Source organism: Pollicipes pollicipes, unplaced genomic scaffold, assembly GCF_011947565.3.
Source record: "Pollicipes pollicipes isolate AB1234 unplaced genomic scaffold, Ppol_2.1 Scaffold_7261;HRSCAF=8764_pilon_pilon_pilon, whole genome shotgun sequence".
NCBI lineage: Eukaryota > Metazoa > Arthropoda > Thecostraca > Pollicipedomorpha > Pollicipedidae > Pollicipes > Pollicipes pollicipes.
The window spans coordinates 14,180,267-14,197,760 of NW_023597054.1; the positions used below are offsets into that span (position 1 = coordinate 14,180,267).

At 51.2% G+C, this 17,494-nt stretch overlaps 1 protein-coding gene across 1 annotated transcript; it reads left to right on the forward strand.

Annotated features, from left to right (window-relative positions):
- Positions 1-32: 32 nt before the first annotated feature.
- Positions 33-17,494, forward strand: LOC119111789 (uncharacterized; the record flags this gene model as incomplete). The annotated part of the gene is given in 11 exon segments (XM_037235613.1): positions 33-311; positions 3,862-3,918; positions 4,141-4,303; positions 4,711-4,777; positions 5,284-5,420; positions 6,502-10,933; positions 14,959-15,043; positions 15,274-15,677; positions 16,182-16,320; positions 16,768-16,898; positions 17,357-17,494. Coding segments are annotated over 10 exon segments (5,712 nt in total), but the record flags the coding sequence as incomplete, so codon positions are not given.

Sequence of the window (17,494 nt, forward strand, 5' to 3'; positions counted from 1 at the left end):
TGGAGTGAGCGGGCGGGTGGGTATGTGTGGCAACGATCGGGGAAAGAATTTCCGAAGACAGAGAGTGGCGTATGGTGCAACATTAAGAGGAGGTGAAGAAAGCTGAACTGGAAGTTTCGTCAGAAACTGAAGAAACAGATTTGTTGTGCTTTGGAAACTAGCTTTCCGCTGAAGAGATGTACGATCGCCTCCGCTGCGCATTTGTGGTAGCTGGTCCAGAATGGTGACTGACGAGAAATGGTGTCCTGTCGTCCAGGAGAACGACGAAGGTGATCTGCTTGCATCCAGACATCGCTGAAGGTGTTCTCCAGGTACGGGCTAAGAAATCGAACTGAAATATGGCTTGATATTAGAGGAGAAGACGTCATCCTGATGTACCCGCACAACGGCCTGCTGGGCGTCGGGCGGCCATTGTTTCGGTTGGCGCCGTGAAGGGCAGCACTGGTGCAGTCTCCGCAGCCATATTGGAGAAATCTGCTTTTGCCTAACTGATGACATATGCTTGTATGCGTTGCATTGTGTATTTTCATGGGTAAATGCATGCCATCCGTTAGGTCATGCGGTGATCCGTTATGGCATACATGCTGCGATCGATCGTCGAATGCCATGCGTGCGTCATCGTGAGGCATCATCGTATGCCTCTGGGAAACTGGAGGCATGGAGTTGGATTCCCCGCGGTGTCCACCTGTCCTGCGAAGATGAGAGGCTGGCGACGCCGTATAATGTCAGCAGCTGGGTGTGTCCTAAAGCCCAGTGACCACGACGGTCGTCGAGTGCGGGCGGGGAAGTGGGTAGCACTGACTGGTATGAAAAATCGTAGAGGAGGGTTTGGAGTCGGGATGTCGGCAAGTTTTGAGGGCATTATCCTACGCGACGGACCTTGTCAGGTAGTTTTAATGAATGGAGTGTCTGGACATATGAATCAAATCTGGACAAACCTGAACATAGCCATGAACAGAACAGCTCAGATGGACTGGGGGACGGAATGTCCCAAGGGGCTTATCCACAATGTAGCATCGCTGATGAATCCAGACGAGGCGCAAAATTTTTACCGAACCTTATTCGGTGGAAGGGGGTGGGGTTAAACTTTGTTTTGGACGTCAAATGGTCACTCATGATTTACCACGCTGTTACGATCCCTGGAGGTGCCAGGACTCTGCACCGCTGATATGGATAGATGAGCGTTGTACTTTCCACGCCGTTAGACAGAATGGATGCTCGGATAGAAAGCCGGGTCGGGGCCTCCCCCTAATCGTACTATAACAGTATAGATGCTGAACAGAAACCCCACATCTTTTTTAAGGAATAAGGCCTGCAAAAGTCGTTTCCGTGGCGTATATCAAGTGGTGTCCTCACATCTGACGGAGTATGGGATTCTTTCACGTGGTTCATGGTTAGTGCGAATAACGCTAGAAATTTCGTGTACCCAGGTGGTTGACCCCTGAGCCCAGCAAGGGTGGGTCGTCTTCGAAGAGAATCATGTCGGCTAGAGAGAACCTTGAAGCTGCTGCGGAGTTCCTGGTCTAATTGACGAGTTCAGGCGTCGAAGGGGCGCATTGGCGCCAAGGTTTTACTCCAAGGAATAACGCAGTACCGAGCAAAGCCTCAGCCGGACAACCACGGTTTTTTTAATGAAGGGCAATAAGACACCTCATGCCTACCAAGAAACAAAACCAAAAAATAGTGGATTACTAAGGGGGCGATAAAGACTTAAGCTATAGCATAGAATGAGGTGTATGTGATTGTGCGTAACTTGTCCACAACACAGCACAGCCCACTGGTTTCAAGAGGGCATGTATATAGGACTGGTTGTGGGATATCGGGCACCCATCTCCACGAATTGTCTTTTCCACCCAGTACGGTTCACCACTGTCACGCCACCCCCAGAATGCCCACCGGGACACATGTCTCCTGAACTGCCTTCCCTAGTCTTACGTAGTCAATTCAGTCAGATGACGTGGATGGGGGTGTAGTTTGCTTCTTAGTTGGGCTCCAGCCCCCCCCCCCCCCCTGCTTTGGGAAGAAAGTGGGCCAAATCCGGAAGAAGTCCGTGTGTGGCCTGTTACGGAGAGATTGATTTTGAGTCATTTTTCATTGCACAGCCCCCTCTACCTTTTTTACGAAATGACGCCCCCTGGGCGTGGACTGCACCGAAATGGTTCGTCCTTTTAAGATATGTTGTTCGCATGACATATGCGCTGATCTTCTGTTGTTTGCTAAGCTAAAGAACAACATTTTGGGCTGTGATACACGTGATTGCTGCGGTTTAAATGAACAGGAGTTTGTCACTTAGTCGTGGTCATGGAGGCTTTATGACGCACTCAGCAGCTGAGGCCTCATCGCGTCGCCTGCCTCTCACAGTGGCACGAAAGTCGGTTCCGCGTGGAATCGTCCGCACCTCTTGTTTTCAACATACGCGACCTAACCACGAAGCTACCGGCACCCCAGTTGAGCACACAGTTGGTCAATGACTAGGTGCATTTCTGGCAGGCTTATTTCCACTTGATGTGATGATAAAATACATTGATAATGTATTCCACTCTACTTAACTTCTAGTGCTCCGGGAAGAGTAGTGATAATTCTACTGAGCGGGGGTAGCAGGCTCCATCCAAGTCGCCGTTTAACGATGACTATAGATTTGGCTTTTGACACCCTATACTAAAGCCGAAAGCCGAAAAATAGCTGGACTATTAGGCGAAATAACAACGCGGTGACAATAACCTTGGATCTTACGTATTAAATGTGTTGGGAAGGGAAATATAACAAACCATTGAAGTGTCCTTATGAGCATTGCGTCGTGTTCCATACATGCTCAATAACAAACACTCGATTTTCGTTAAGGAGTTTGTGGTAATCATGTGCAGTCCAGGACTGCGTGGGGGAGGGGGGGGGGACGGGGACGGAAGGGTTAGATCCAACCCCCTGATCCCCGAAACCTGTCTCGGGAATCCATCGTGGGGTCGGAAATATTTACACGTTCGGAGAGCCTAGTATCCTCCCAAAAGCTGCTCATAGGTCTCTGAGGCCATGGTGTGGTCAACTCGAAGGGGTCAGGTGAAGGTGGGGCCATGCGAGTTTGAAGTTTAAGGTAACCGAATTAAGTGTCGCGGGACATATTTCCAGATTACTTTTTGCTCAGGTGCAGCAAAATTGCTCATGGGCTTGTATCTGGCGAAATGTGATCAGGTGTACGGGCCATTCGAAGCCATGTAGGACTTGGTGACCTTCAGTGGTTATGAACTCTGATGAACAACTTAGGCTTAAATAGGTTTATAGGCTTAAAATATACCGCATAGATGATCGAAACCCGCCGTTGAAATGGTAACCCCCTGATGTACGCATAACCATCGTGTTCATGATATATGGGGGTCTTGGAAACACATATTTTTGGTAAGTGCTTGACAATCAGCTGATGACACCAAAATGTGGACTGGTCTCTGGGGCGGGGGAGATTATCCTCGCCCTCGACTGGTTCTGTGAAAAAAACCGTGTGAACCCACTCTTTTTTGTCAAAGTAAATGACATTGTGTTCAAAACCGTTAAGTCGTCTTTGTTCTCTGTACTTCTTTGACTGGTTTCATGATGCACTACGCCACTTTAACAGTCAGATGACAACAAGTTCAGTATTACCATGGAGCTGTGTTGTTTTACCATTTTGCACTGTGTGTGTGGGATTGGTAAATTGTCGCGATATGTATATGCCGCATATGCCTCCGAACCTTGCCTTTTTTGCTATGAATGCAGGTTTATTTTAAAATCACGGACTTTTTTCTATACATATGAGGTACCCAGTTTCGCGAGTGGTCGATGTGAAATTGACCTTTCGCGCATGTGTTGTTAACATACTTACTCTACTTGCAGGACGTTGTAATCACGTCCGTCGATTGATCAACAACTTCACGATGAGTAGCTTTCAAGGTAAGTTCGTAGCTCGTTTTTGTGCTTTTCTGACTGGCATCGTAAGGGTGCTTTTACTTGTTATAGCACGGTACCATCTTAGTGATGGACGCCACCGTTGATACCTGGGGCTAGCCAATCTGCTGTATCGCCTGGTCTGATCTGCATCAACAGGCATTTAATTTCGTGAATTTTTGCTCTAGTGAACGGTTTTTAATCGATAGCTGCTGATCAATCTTTAAGGTTCCAGTCAACCGTACGAGCAGAAGCTTGAGAAACTTCAGCGCTATCTACCCTTCCTGCGGAAGATGATAACGAAGTTGGAACGTACGCACGACCCAGCGAGGGCTGCGCAGTTGCAGAAGATGAAGCATTTGCTCGGAATTTTGACCGACAGCTCCCGGAAGTAAGTAGTAACCTATGCAGTGTGGCACCGGAACGCCGCGCTTCAAATGGTATGCACATATATGATGGGATGTGCTCTGACGACATCATTAATATTTGACGTCAGTGTGCCTTTCTTACTATCCATGCACGCTCACAAATTGGTGCTAGATGGCCAAACGATGGGCGCTAGCGCAAGCAATAAATTCAAGCGGCCTTCATGAGATAGTGTGTGCTTATGGCACCGTTCTAAAGGCATTCTGTTCCTCGGTTACAGTTGCAGAGCACCGCTCTTTATAATATCTGATTGCTATGCTACCTTGTGTTGCGTGCACCATTTCTTGGTGGTTTGTACTCTCGTTGTTCTGCCAATGAATGAGGATGTTAACTGTCTGAACCTAACAACCTGCGACATCCATGTGTTTTCAGGCTGAAGTACGAACTGTTGGTGAAGTGCGAGGAAGTATTACAAAAGCTGCATGACAAGATAGAAGGGGTAAGATGCATATCACACTTTGCGGATGCACTTTTACGTGTACCGTAGACTGCGGGGGGGGGGCAGGTAGTGACAAAACTACAGCTGCTAGGGGTGTGCCACTCAGTTTATCGTGAGGGACTTTGTCCACCAAGACCGTTTCAAACGCTGTGTATACTAATTGGTTGCCATTTGTGGGTTTTCCGTTGGTTTCTTCTTTCGCTGCTGAAACGCGTCTTTGCTCATGTATAAAGGTCTTAGTCTGGGTATTCCTCAGCGATGGTTTTATTATACATACCCTTATGGCTGAGAAAGGCGAAGTGGCGATATATCTGTTCTTAGGAACCTGTTTTGGTTAAATGGTTGTATCTTATCACAATTTTCCACTCGTTCTAAGACCAATGCAACCGGTAAATCCTCAGGTACACCCATTCGCTCTTGCTTTTGGTGCTCTCCGAGTGCTGTTGGTGCGGAGGAAACTTTGGGTTGCCTTAAATTGCTGCTTGATTTCTGATGTTTTCGTGTAGGAATCAGACGACGACGTCATGGAAGTACCTCGGCCACCAGAACCACCAAGACACCTGTTGTATCCGGAATCCGAATGGGAACGTCCATCTCCACCGCGGGACACGCAAAACTCAACACCGAGCTCATCCGGCATGAGGTTTGCGTGAAGTCGTTTTTGTTGATTGCTAGCGTATTGATGGTGTGTTGTGGAAGCCGTGCCACATGAAAGACTGCGAGACGTACCGGTGAAGTGATTAGCCATGCCGGAAATTTGTTGTTGGGTTAGGGTTGTAGATAGCAGCGGCTTCATTTTTCTTTGGTGTCTTCAGTTTGACTTGGAGTTAATTTACATCCTACACACATCACTGGATGACTTAAGAACGTTGTAATCCGGGCACGTCATTTCTGGCTGTCCGGGCTTAGCTAACCTCTTGGGGGCATCCGTCCTCCCCAGTTGTCTGAGTTTGACCATACTCGTTTGGGGCTGGGCTGACCTTTCTGCTCGTGAAGCGCAAATGCATCTTGATGGGTGTTGTATTACGGAGGAGAAAAGCGCTGTGGACTCCTTAAAGTTCTATTCGGACGAAGGTTGCCTCATTGTGGGTTAAAATGTATCAGCGTTGCATGCTGAATTCGGTGTAGCGAAGGCTTTTTTCATGCGTAATGCGGATGCGTCTGACCACGGGGATGCTTGGTGTAGCGAGCGCCATTTTTATGTTCTTTGTAGCGTGGAAATAATTTCACATCTCAGGGGTCTTCAGCCCATCTCCGGTATGGTGGATAGATTTGAAACGGTCGACTGGGAGACGTGGGTCAGGCGTTAGCGAGTTTTTATGTCTCCCAACGTTAGCGAGTTTTTATGTCTCCCAACTTTGTTGAATTGGGGCTCGGCGTATTTGCTTGCCTGTGTCGGTTTTTTATGTTTTTTATCACCGGGAATGGTGACCTAGAATTGCTGGGAAGAGGGTAGCATGATCAGTAGCATCATGGTCCCGCATTTCCTCGTCTGAGATTAAGTGTAGGGTGGAATTTGCAACATTGTTCATCAAATATTAATGCCAGGTTTATGCTTATTACATGTTTATGCTATGCTTATGGGACGTTGTCCCATTACATTATGAAATGTATCCTGTAATTTTTTAAAGTGGTGAATGCATTAATTATCGATTTAGTATGATTCAATGGTGTTTTCAGTTCCACTGCAAAGTCTGTTCACTAATTGCTGTTTTTTTCGGCAGGCCGGTAGACGACATTCCGACACATAGTCCGCCGCTTAGCTCCTTTGTGGAGCGGATTAGTATGTCATCGCCGACGAACTTCAATGACATGGATCAGCCACGAAGCCCAAGTCCGGAAGTTGTTGCACAGATACCCGGGGCGTTCGCGGGTGGTGATCGCGAGGACAAGAAGTTCGAAAGGGGTCGGGAAATTCTCAGAAAACTAATGGTTGGCATGTCTAAAACCTTAGACGAAACTGGGGTTGAAAGTCCTTCGGAGATGGATTCACAGTCAAAAGGACCGAAGATCATTCCCTTAGAACGCACCAGCAGTGAAACTCCTGACACTGAACCTCCTGCTGATGATGAGGAAGATTGCGTGGCGGGATCCAATTCGAGCAACCGGCCTGCAGTCTCACACAGTGCTGTGGTGTCGGATGCGTCCGACCACGGGGATGCTTACAACCCCGAAGACGAGTGGGGTGAGCTGAGGAAGAAACCAGCCTTTATGCCTTCGTTCATGGTAAAACCCCCTCTGTCCAAAGAAGACTTAGAGGAGTTGAACAGGGATCTCGGCACAGGAACATCTTCGGAAAAGGTCAGGTCGCAAGAAGCGGAACGCCAAGCGCCTGAAAGTCACAGGACATTTAGTGAGCGGCGTTGGGAAGCAGGAGGCAAGGCGGACGGAGATCGACGTGAAAAAACAGGTGGAAGTAGAAGTGAAGAGCGCGGGCATTCTACAACCAAAAACAGGGTTGTTAAAAAAGGTGAAACCCTGGCCGAGGCTCAACGTCGTCAGTTTGAAGACTGGAAAAGGGCTGAAATCGAGAAATGTCGAGAACGAAGAAAGAAACAGAAAGCCGAAATGAAGCATTCTAGCCATAGTAGAACTCATCACGACCCCGCCAAATCATCTAGCCATGCCCATAAAAGGCATCAGTCTGGGGATCATGCATCGTCTCACAGACTTGAAGTCAGTTCGAAATCCAAGTCCCCTTCCAAGTCAGGTGCAGGTGTGAAAAATGTCAGTGGTAAGGATATGGACAGGTCGAAAACGTCTTCAGTGATAGATGCCGCTGGAGAAGGTACGTCGAAGGCCGGTCTGTCGAAGGATCCGAGAATGAAATCTACCATGTCGAAAGAGTCAGCAAAGAAGATAGATCCAACATTGGAGAAAGTCAGTGAGCAGCTGAAGAAGTACTCCGTGCAAGATCTTATGAAGACTGTTCAGCAGACCATGAGCCCTGTGGCTAAGAAGGATGTGCCCGTGAATGATCTTGATGCGACTTACAGATGTTTGCTCATCCGTAACCTTCCACCTAAGACCCTGCGGCAGGACATTTTTCGTTTCTTTCAGGGCTTCGGCATGGTTGAATTGGTCTTAGAAGTAGATTTTTCATTCGCGTGTACAGGAATAGCATATGCGCAGTTAGTAGATCACGCGGAAGCGAAGCGCGCCAAACAAGAGCTTGCTGAAAAAACAGTGCATGGTAAAGGTGTCAAGATTGCTCCATGTGCGGATGCCATCTTCAAAGAAGCAAAGCGGACATACGAGCAGGATATGAACGCCCGTGAAGACCAATACGCGAAGCGTCAAAACATTCAGTCTCAGCCTGCGCCTGTCAGTCCCACAATCCAGTACCCGCGACAGCCTCAACCCCCCATGGGTTATCAGCAGCAGCAGTACCCGAGTCATGTGCACGGTGTCCGAAGCCTGCGTCCACCTCACGTGGCCGGGATGGGATTCGGTCCAAGGCCGCCAGCCCCGGGTCTGCTTGGGTATAGCCCACAACACGCGTCTCAGCTTGGACTTCTGCACCATCACCCCAGGTTTCCACAGCATGGCGGGGGCCCAAGGAATCAAGCCCCGGCAAGACCACCGCCCGGGAAGCATAATTTTTACAACCCATACGACGCCCAGCCAGGCCAGGCAGCGAAACACCTGCCGAGCAAAGATGATCCTAGACGTGCTGCCAAGATGACGCTTGAAGAACAGAAAAAGCAAAAACTAGAAAAGGAGTTGGAAATCTTGAGGAGACATAAAGAGGAAAGAGATAAACGCAAACAATTGGAAAAACCGGCTCGAAACAACATGCCTCTCATTCTTCAGAAACCGGTGTCCAAACCCGCCACAGTGCCCCAATCGTCCCACAAAGCGGCTTCTCTGGGAAGCTTCAAGATTCCCAAGCTTAAGCGCCCAGATTCTGTTGAAGAATCAGTAGCAGCGAAGGAGGACCCTGAGCCCCTGGACAAGACTGAGTCAGGGATGGATGAGAAGCAGCCAATGACGTGCCACCAGGAAGATACTGTATCTTCTACGGTAGACACGGATGACTTACTTGGCAAGAAAAAAAGGAAGCGGACTCGCCTGGTTGTGATGTCCGACAGCGATTCTGAGTCGGAGGCGGGGAAATCGACGGTTTCAAAAGCTAGCGGTGTTCATGTTCAGACTGAGCAGGAACGGCCCGAAAGAAGCGACGGTGATGTCGCGGAGGAAACTGAACAAGTGGAGGCCCCCAAAGAACGGAGGTCATCACGAAGGCTGGGTAAGGCTGCAGAGCGCACCAAGGGGAAAGAAGAGGTGCGCGAAAACATGCCAGCGGTACAAGACCAAAACTTGTCAGAAGAGGAGTCCGAAGAAGAACGGTGTCAAGTTGGGAGGTCAGAAGCTTCGGATAAAGCGGATGACGTTACCAATGTTCTTGCTAAGAAACCAGTGCTGTTGTTGACCAGAGCGAGGACAAACGCGGAAAGAGCTGCCATGGCCAACAAATCAGAAGTGAAAGTGGATGAAACTACTGGGTCGGACACATTGGGTAATAATCTGGCTGAAACTTCCACAACAGATGTGACTGATGTCTTGTCCCCGGATGTTGAGGCACCTGTGGCCAGCACGGATTCTAACGTCAAGAGTAGCATGCCTGTTCCAGAGGAAGTAGTAAAAAAGAACGAAAAGGAACCGCGGATAGAACCAGACGAGTGTGAGTACTGTCCATACAGTGGGAAGAAGGTCATTCGCCATTACGTAGTTTCCCACCCTGGAAAACCCATATCGGTCAGGCTGAACAAAGAGGCATTGGAGACGACTTTGGGGGAAGAACTTGGTCCAAGTGATGATTCCGCGAGAGCTCCACTGAGCCAGGAACTAGAAAATAAGCTCATGAATGACGATCTCAGCTGGATACCACCGTCCCTCATGTTCGATGACAGCGTCGCTTGTCTGTACTGCAAATTTACCGCTCTGAACAAGCGCCACATGCTGCAGCACATCGCTGACCATCTTCAGACGGGGACCTCTGCTCCCGAGCAGTATTCGATCAAATGCAGATTTTGCAAGGTCAAGAGCGTGAGCACTCACGAAATGTTTGATCATATCAGCTCGCACACGGGCGAATATAGATACTCGTGCCGGTACTGTGGGTACCGAGTGTTCCGCATGTATTTCCTCAAGGTTCATATGGCCAACGTGCACAAAGGGTGTCAGATGGACAACATAGCGATTGAAGAAGTGGATATCGGAAACGGATGGGTCTATGGGTATGCCTGCAAACTCTGTGGTTTTGTTCAGCTCCATGAGCGAAATGTCAAGAAGCACATGAATGACTGCCACGCAGGAAGTTTGGCATACGCCAAAGTCAACATGTCAACAAAGGGGCCTCCCATTGACATCAGCAAAAAAGTAAGCGATGCTTTAAAGCGAAGGAAAGCTGAGGATGAGAAGAGGGCGGCTGCCCAGCCGCCCCCGATTCAGGACATGGACGTGTTTGTGGTGGGGGAAGAGTGGTTAAACGAGGAATCGAATTTGAAGCAGTCGCGCAAGGCGGACATGGACGCTCTACTGGCGCGACATGTCGACAGGCTCGCTCTGGCAGCCCGTCAGGATTGCAGCAAATTCATGGCCAAACTGGAGAATCCAGAAGAAACGCCGATGGAATATCTCGAGATCATGCGAAAGCAACGTCTTCTAGAGCGCGCGAAATCCGAGGACCAAGTCTCACAGGAGGTGGAAAAGGAAGAGGAGGAGAAAAAGAACGACATTGAATCGGATGCTGAGGGTTCAGAGTTTCAGGAGGAAGGCGAAGAGAGCCCTATTGAGGTGCCCCCTCTCGCTCTAACGCTGCAAGAGCTGAAGTCGGCCGAACCTAGCGACACGTCCGAGTTTGGCTACCAGGTCACTTTGAAGCTGGCGAGAGCGCTGAGGCTGCAATCCATGGGCTCGAAAAGCGAGCCTGGCGCGGCCGCAGCGAACATCTCGGCCATTGCTGTGAAGCAGGAGCCGCTGGACGTGTTTAGCGCCGAGTCCGACGCGAGGGCCACGGAGGGCCTCAATTCGATGACCGACGATTTGGAATCGCTGATGAACGACTTCGACCAGTTTGAGCAGGAGCAGCAAAGCCGACCGAAGCTGCGGATTCGAAAGCTCAGTGGCGACATGCTGTCTTCGGATGACACGGTACGTATCATGTTGTGTTCGGTCGACGTTTGCTGTAATCGGGCGATTGTCTCATTCAGGTGTCCGCCGAACGATGACGCCCCGAGTGGCACAGTTTCCGTGAAGACATTTTCGTGTGGTAACACTGCCAATGTCATTGATTGCGCGGTATCGCAGCATGCAGAGATTTGTTTCCTGTTTACGTTTTTGGCATCAGTTTTAGTGGTTGAAAGATTGTGCAGTTAACACGGCCTGTTCCGGGTTGATCAATTTTAAAATGGTGTGTTATGAAATCTGGTGCGGGAAGAACCTGTAACTGATGTGTCTCGTGCATACAAGTTGATAATGAGGCCTATAATTTTCCAGTCAAAAGTAGTCACCCAGAATCTTGATGGGTGCTTAGAGCAGGCACGTTTTGCTCAGATTTTTGTCACTCCTGCGTTGAACACATTAGAACAAATTGTTTACTATGGGTGGAAAGTGAGCAAAGACTTTGCGTGGTACCTAACGCGGGTTGGTTTTATTGCTCAAGGCTCCCACCGACACACATGCGAGTTATAGTGTAAAGCGGTTCAGGTGTTTGGTGGAAGAAAAACAGATGTCCCCTTCTCTTTTAACCCTCCCTCCGTGCTTTTAGCACCCCGTGACAGATCCACTCCCTAACCTTAAAATTTGTAGGGGGTGCCCATGCACTTGACCCGCGTTGCTGCACTGGGGTGGCAGGTATGCGCGTCGTACAGTTCTCGCGGTGTCACCCAATCTGACCTGAATGTCCGGGGTGCCCAACCAGGTTGGCATTGTAAAAAGGACGGGGAACGTTCCACCAATTACTGACAAGTGGAGCGGCGGATGTCGGAAAGGGGCAACAGCGTATCTTTGTATGGTGTGCGAGAGGTTCGTGCAAAAACTAAATGATTCGTACGGTTTCAAACATTGTTACAAGCGAAGCGCAGCATCGCTCGAACGTTCCACCCGGAACATGTCTGTTACCCAGGATAGCCCCTCTACACGTGACCCAGGACAGCCCCCCCCCCCTGCCCCCGCTCTGGCTGCTTTGCCTGACATCATCGCCACGCCATAGAGGACTCCCCGTCCCGGCATTGCCCCGGACAACCGGGGAATCACCTGCGTTGTGTATCTAGGTATGGATCAGTTCGCTAGCCTGTCAAGTAATGCGTATGCATGGACGTAGCCGGTGAGGGAGTGGGGCGCGTGGCAAGGGCCCATGAACCAAGAGGTTGACACGTAATAGTTGGGCTCTTTTACATGAGTTCGGTCCAAATTCGCAGAGTTTGGAGAAAATTTTGCATTGCCCTCCTGAAGAAAATTGGCGAGCTGCCTGCGCCCAGCCCTCAGAGTGCGTTGAACTTGAACAGAGAACATTGAACAGTCACGCGCTGCCCCTGGGATCAGTGCCGACGCTTTCCACACGTGACCGGTTGCAGCGCGCCCAACGGCGGCCAATGACGCGCCCCGGAGGCAAGACGGTCCGCACGGTGCTCCAAGCACTATGGCTGTGGGTTGCGACTCCCGAACTCGCCCGACGTAGGGGACTCTGGAGTGTGCGGTGGGGTATCTTGCATGTGTGATGGACGCTGCACGTTGCTGTTCACGTTGGAGCGCTGCTGTCGGGTTAATGGGGGTGTTCCACATTTGGAACACTTCAGAAATATACTTTGGTGAAACCTCAGGACCATTTACGTCTTACCATAACACTGGGTGGCGTCACCACTGCGCCATCAAGATGTAATAAGAATGTAAATTTGTATTGCATTTGAATCCAAATTACGCTGACATGGCTTTGTAACAGCACGACACTCCTCATGATAGCCCAGAGTTTAGCCAGAGTCCGCAAGAAGTATCGCGTCGCGTGTCGCGGCCGCCGTTATGACAACCGCCGTCGTGACGACGGCAGAATCTGCGGAGGGCCGTTGTCGGCTGTTACAGGATAGAGGTGTCACTTGTGAGCTCTTTTCAATCGCACTTTGCCGGCCTGCGGGCTTGGTAGTACCTCTATCGGTGTGAATGACTACAGTATCGCCGTCGTCAGGACGACGGCAGAATCTGCAGAGTGCCGTTGTCGGCGGTTACGGGTTAGAGGTATCACTCTTGAGCTGTTTTCAATCACACTTTGCGTGCCTGCGGGCTTGGTGGGACATCTATGGGTATGAATGACTACAATCATCGTAGGGATAAATCAAAGCCATAGTATAACGTTTCACGAATTCGCGTGGTTATGGCCTCGCGCTTGCATATATTTTTCTCTTACCAGTGTTTCAAGTTTTCGTGGCATTTCGCGCACGAACATGTTAAAAAATAAGTGTTTTAATACAGAACACACGTTGAAAAGGCAACGCACATAAAATTTACTACCATCGTAGTGGTGAGCAAGGAATCCATTGAGCGTTGTCCCGCAGCGGCGCCTACTTGAATTCAAGATTTTGAGCTTCCCAGAAATTTCAAGAAAACTTGTTGCCGATAAAATCTGACTGGTCTCATCTAATAAGAGATGAAAAGTGCCATAAATGGTCGCATATGCATCCTAATTGGTATTCTTGCGGTAGTGCTCGCCTCGTGGGCAAAAGGCAGTTATGCAATAGGAGGCCTGTAAGTGCAAGTCATGGACTTAACATGGGCTCGTGAACATCCCATTGGGGTTGGATTTTCAAACAAAGACATGGCCGACGTTCAACGTCCTTTGGGCTGGGTGTGCCGGCCACGTCAATGACGGCTCCGAGTTTTGACAACCGAAGTATCGTGTGAACAAGAAAGTCGCCGTCACGTGATGCAGCGATGGCGATTCGACCGACCGCTCCAAGATGAATGCACTGCTTAATCATTTTTTGGCACGCTGTTGGTTTCAAATGTTACGACAAAGGCATACAAACTTAAGTGATAAATAATTAGGCATAGACGCTAGCCAAAACATTAAACTTTTCCCACAGCGTGTGGCTTGAATTGATAACGGCGTGCGTGTGTAGTGTACGTCTTGCCTTTGGGGGTGGTGGGGGGGGGGGGGGGGGGGGGGGAAGGAGGTCGCTCACGCTAGTCGGGTTAAAACGACTAAAACTGACATTGCGTGCGATTCGGTTGGAAATTTGGCAGACTGCACATTTCGGTCACCATGTGACGCATGGCGACGATACTGTCGAGCGCTTTTATGCCGCTGCGCTCTTTGAGACGGGGCGAGTACGAAAGACTTGTGGCCTTTGGCGGCTGCATGGGCGATCATTGTCACACACAACTGAGGCTGGGGTGCTTAATCGGACCGGTCGTCCCAGCGGAATGACTGTGCCATGTCCTTCGATAACCTTCCTGCCGTCAAACGTGCCTCTGCTCACTCCGGGTCTATCGACCGTTATCAAGGTGTTATGTTGTATGGTGTTAGCGTCTGTCAAGGGGCTTTAATACATCACCTCCTTCAGTACTGGGTACATGACTCGGCGATGGGGCCTCTTGAAAGATAAAGCCTGATCAGCTTTTGGGGTCTAAGGAGTGTACCTTTCATTTCACGCAACTCGGTTATTGTGCAAGAGTGATATATCCCCGGGTCCTTCTTGCACGGACTCTTGACTACGTAAGGCATCCACTGGCGCCCAGAACTTTCCCGGAAAAGGGCAAAATGTTGTCACGTCAGATGAGTCGGTCAGCCTCTGGCTCATAGTAGATGTCATCCGAGATGACGGTCCGTGCTGACTTTGGAAATTTGCCTGGGTTTGCCACCACTGACGGGTGTTTGGGGCTTCACACACCTCGTGTGGTATAAGTGCCCGTTTGAGTAAAGGTTGACATGCTTTTCGGTCCGTTTCATATATATATATATATATATATATGTTTGCATACATATCACATTGCAAACAAGTTGTTTTGTACGCCCATTGCCATCATCATAATAATTTATCACGCAACTAGTATTCCTGATAAAACGTTGTGTTTCTCAACCTACATCCTTAACCGCCAACCTTTCATTCAAATTTATCAACTCTGTCGTAGCAGAGGTATCCATCGACCATCGCATCCGTGTAAATGTGCTACATGATTCGCAGGGCGCCGGGACTGGACTGATGATATCGAGTGTGATGAGCCTGACCGGCGGGTCGGAGGCCGACCCGGGACTCTCAGCTGGCGCAGGTAGGACCGGTCGCCCGTAGCATTCGGAAAGTGACCGCGCGCACTCGAACTCTGGGTTTGAGACACGCCGCCGCGCCTAGTGCGGTTCGAGTTTCCAACTCCTTTGACAGTGAGGAGCGGGTCTGCGTTGATGGTTGGGTTTCGAATGATCGGTGTAGCCGTGCGAGGACGCGACGCAAGTAGTGGTGTTGGAGCGCCTCGGCTGAACGGAGTCGCGCTCTGGCCGCCAGGTGGGAGCGCGGGGAAGGCGGCTGAGCTGTTCTCGTTCCCGCCCGGGGGCGAGCGGCGGCCGTGGAAGTACTTCCTCACCCTCAAGGACCAGTCGAAGGTGATGCGGCTCATGTTCCACATGCACCACAAGTCGGCGTACAAGTGCAACGCCGTCCACTGCAGCCTCACCACCAACAACGGCACGCTCTTCAAGCTGCACCTGCGCAACCACGAGAAGTGCGACGTATGCGCCCCGAACGAGGCCGCCTATACGTGCATGAACACGCGGCTGGTGTGCGTCTACTGCGGCTACAAGGGCGACGACCTGGCCGAGCACGTGTACAAGCGGCACGCCGTCTCCCAGTTCCAATGCGGCTACTGCTTCTACCGCACCCGGCAGAACGCGTACATGCACGAGCACCAGGTGAGGGCTGGCTGTGGGGCTCTGGACCTGGGCGCGACTGTCTGCCAGACACAGGCCGGTGTGGACGGGTGTGCGACTGTCTGCCAGACACAGGCGGGTGTGGACGGGTGTGCGACTGTCTGCCGGACACAGGCCGGTGTGGACGGGTGTGTGACTGTCTGCCAGACACAGGGCGGTGTGGACGGGTGTGCGAACCGTCTGCTAGGCACAGGCCGGTGTGGACGGGTGTGCGACTGTCGATTTAGCTCCGTATACGCTCGTCGGCGGGAATCCACAGGAATGCACGGAGCTGACTTGGCTGCCCACGTGGGGAGGCAGGGCGTGATGGAAGATGAGTCCCGATAGGAGTTACCGGTTCTGAATCGGTTTCGCCGGAGCGGCATCATGCATAAGCCTGCCAGTAAGCACAATGTTGTCGTTCCTTATATCTGCTGACATCAAAAGAGCTGCGGTTTGCGAGCGCCGCGGTTCACCGTCGCTAATCGGCGTGCTTTCCACCCGCAGCGTCGCTGGCACGGTGACATGCCCACCTACTTCTTGCAATCGGACCCGGCCAACCCGCCGCCCGGCCTCAACGCCTCGCACCTGGTGGAGACGGAGATGGTGGGGGAGTCCAGTCTCACGCCGTACATCTGCGCGCAGGGTAGGCGCCGCCGCCGCCGCTCCGGTCCCGCCGCTGTCGGGCATGACGGCGGACGCGCGCCAATGGCGAGGGATGGGCGTCGCGTGTGACTTGGATTTCGGTTCATGGGATGGGCGCGTGAACCTCGGGTCGCTTTAGTCGAGCTGTGCGGCAGCGATAGTGTGTTTTGCTTCGGTGCTCGGGTTTCGTGGCTCGTGCTGTTCAGGTTTGGGCTGTATGCAGGCGGGTTTTCGTCCCATTGGTGCCAGTCAGAAACCGGTGCATTGGATTTGTCGGGCTTGCGGCGGCCGTCCGGTGCAGCAGCAGTTCGTGCTGCCGCCGACAGTTTTCAGTTCGCGCGGCTGATCGCCGCCTCGGCGTGCGACGCGCATTTTGTTGGTATCAGGTCCCCGGCCGGCCCGCGGTTGAGTATCGTGCCGGTGTCCGACCTGCCTCTCCCACCACCAGAGGGCTGCGACAGGGCGTTCATCAAGGCGGCCGTGCTGGAGAACCACTACCGCGAGGCGCACCCGAGCGTCGTCTCTTTCCCGTGCCACATCTGCGGCTGCAAGGTGGCCACCTTCGGCGCTCTGATCGGGGTACGCCGTCGGCCGGCAGTGCGGCGCCGGCTTCACCACTTGTCGGCTCCGCTGTTCAGAGGGCTGTGTTCTGAATTACCAACCGTTGATGGGATGTGGTGGGTGTTTTTGTCTGGTTGGTCAGGTGTCCGTTGATTTCGTATCTGCTGGGGCTGGGGCTGTAGGTGCGAACAGGGTGTACTCACACGCCTCCATGGGTGCATGCCCCTCCCCCTTACCATATCTATGCATTGTATTGATGCGTACGTGAATGAATGTTGATACAAAATTTAAGACAGGCACGCAACGCTAATCCGATTGAGAATATACCGTGCCGCGACGCCAGATATGATATCTGAAACCCTCATGTATATATTGGTGCGTGTGGCAGGCTGTTTTCCTCAGTCAACAGTTAAGTTTCATTATGAGCTGTTTTGACGACGATATGTAATTGTGGCTAACTTGGTTCTTGTCTGCAGCATTACGTCGGCCATGGCTACGTGGCCTATCACTGCGCGTACTGCAGCTACGCACACCAGGAGCAGAACGTCGTCAAGAAGCATCTCATCGACTTTCACCCAGATGATCCACCCAAATGCTACGCCAGGATCCCCAAG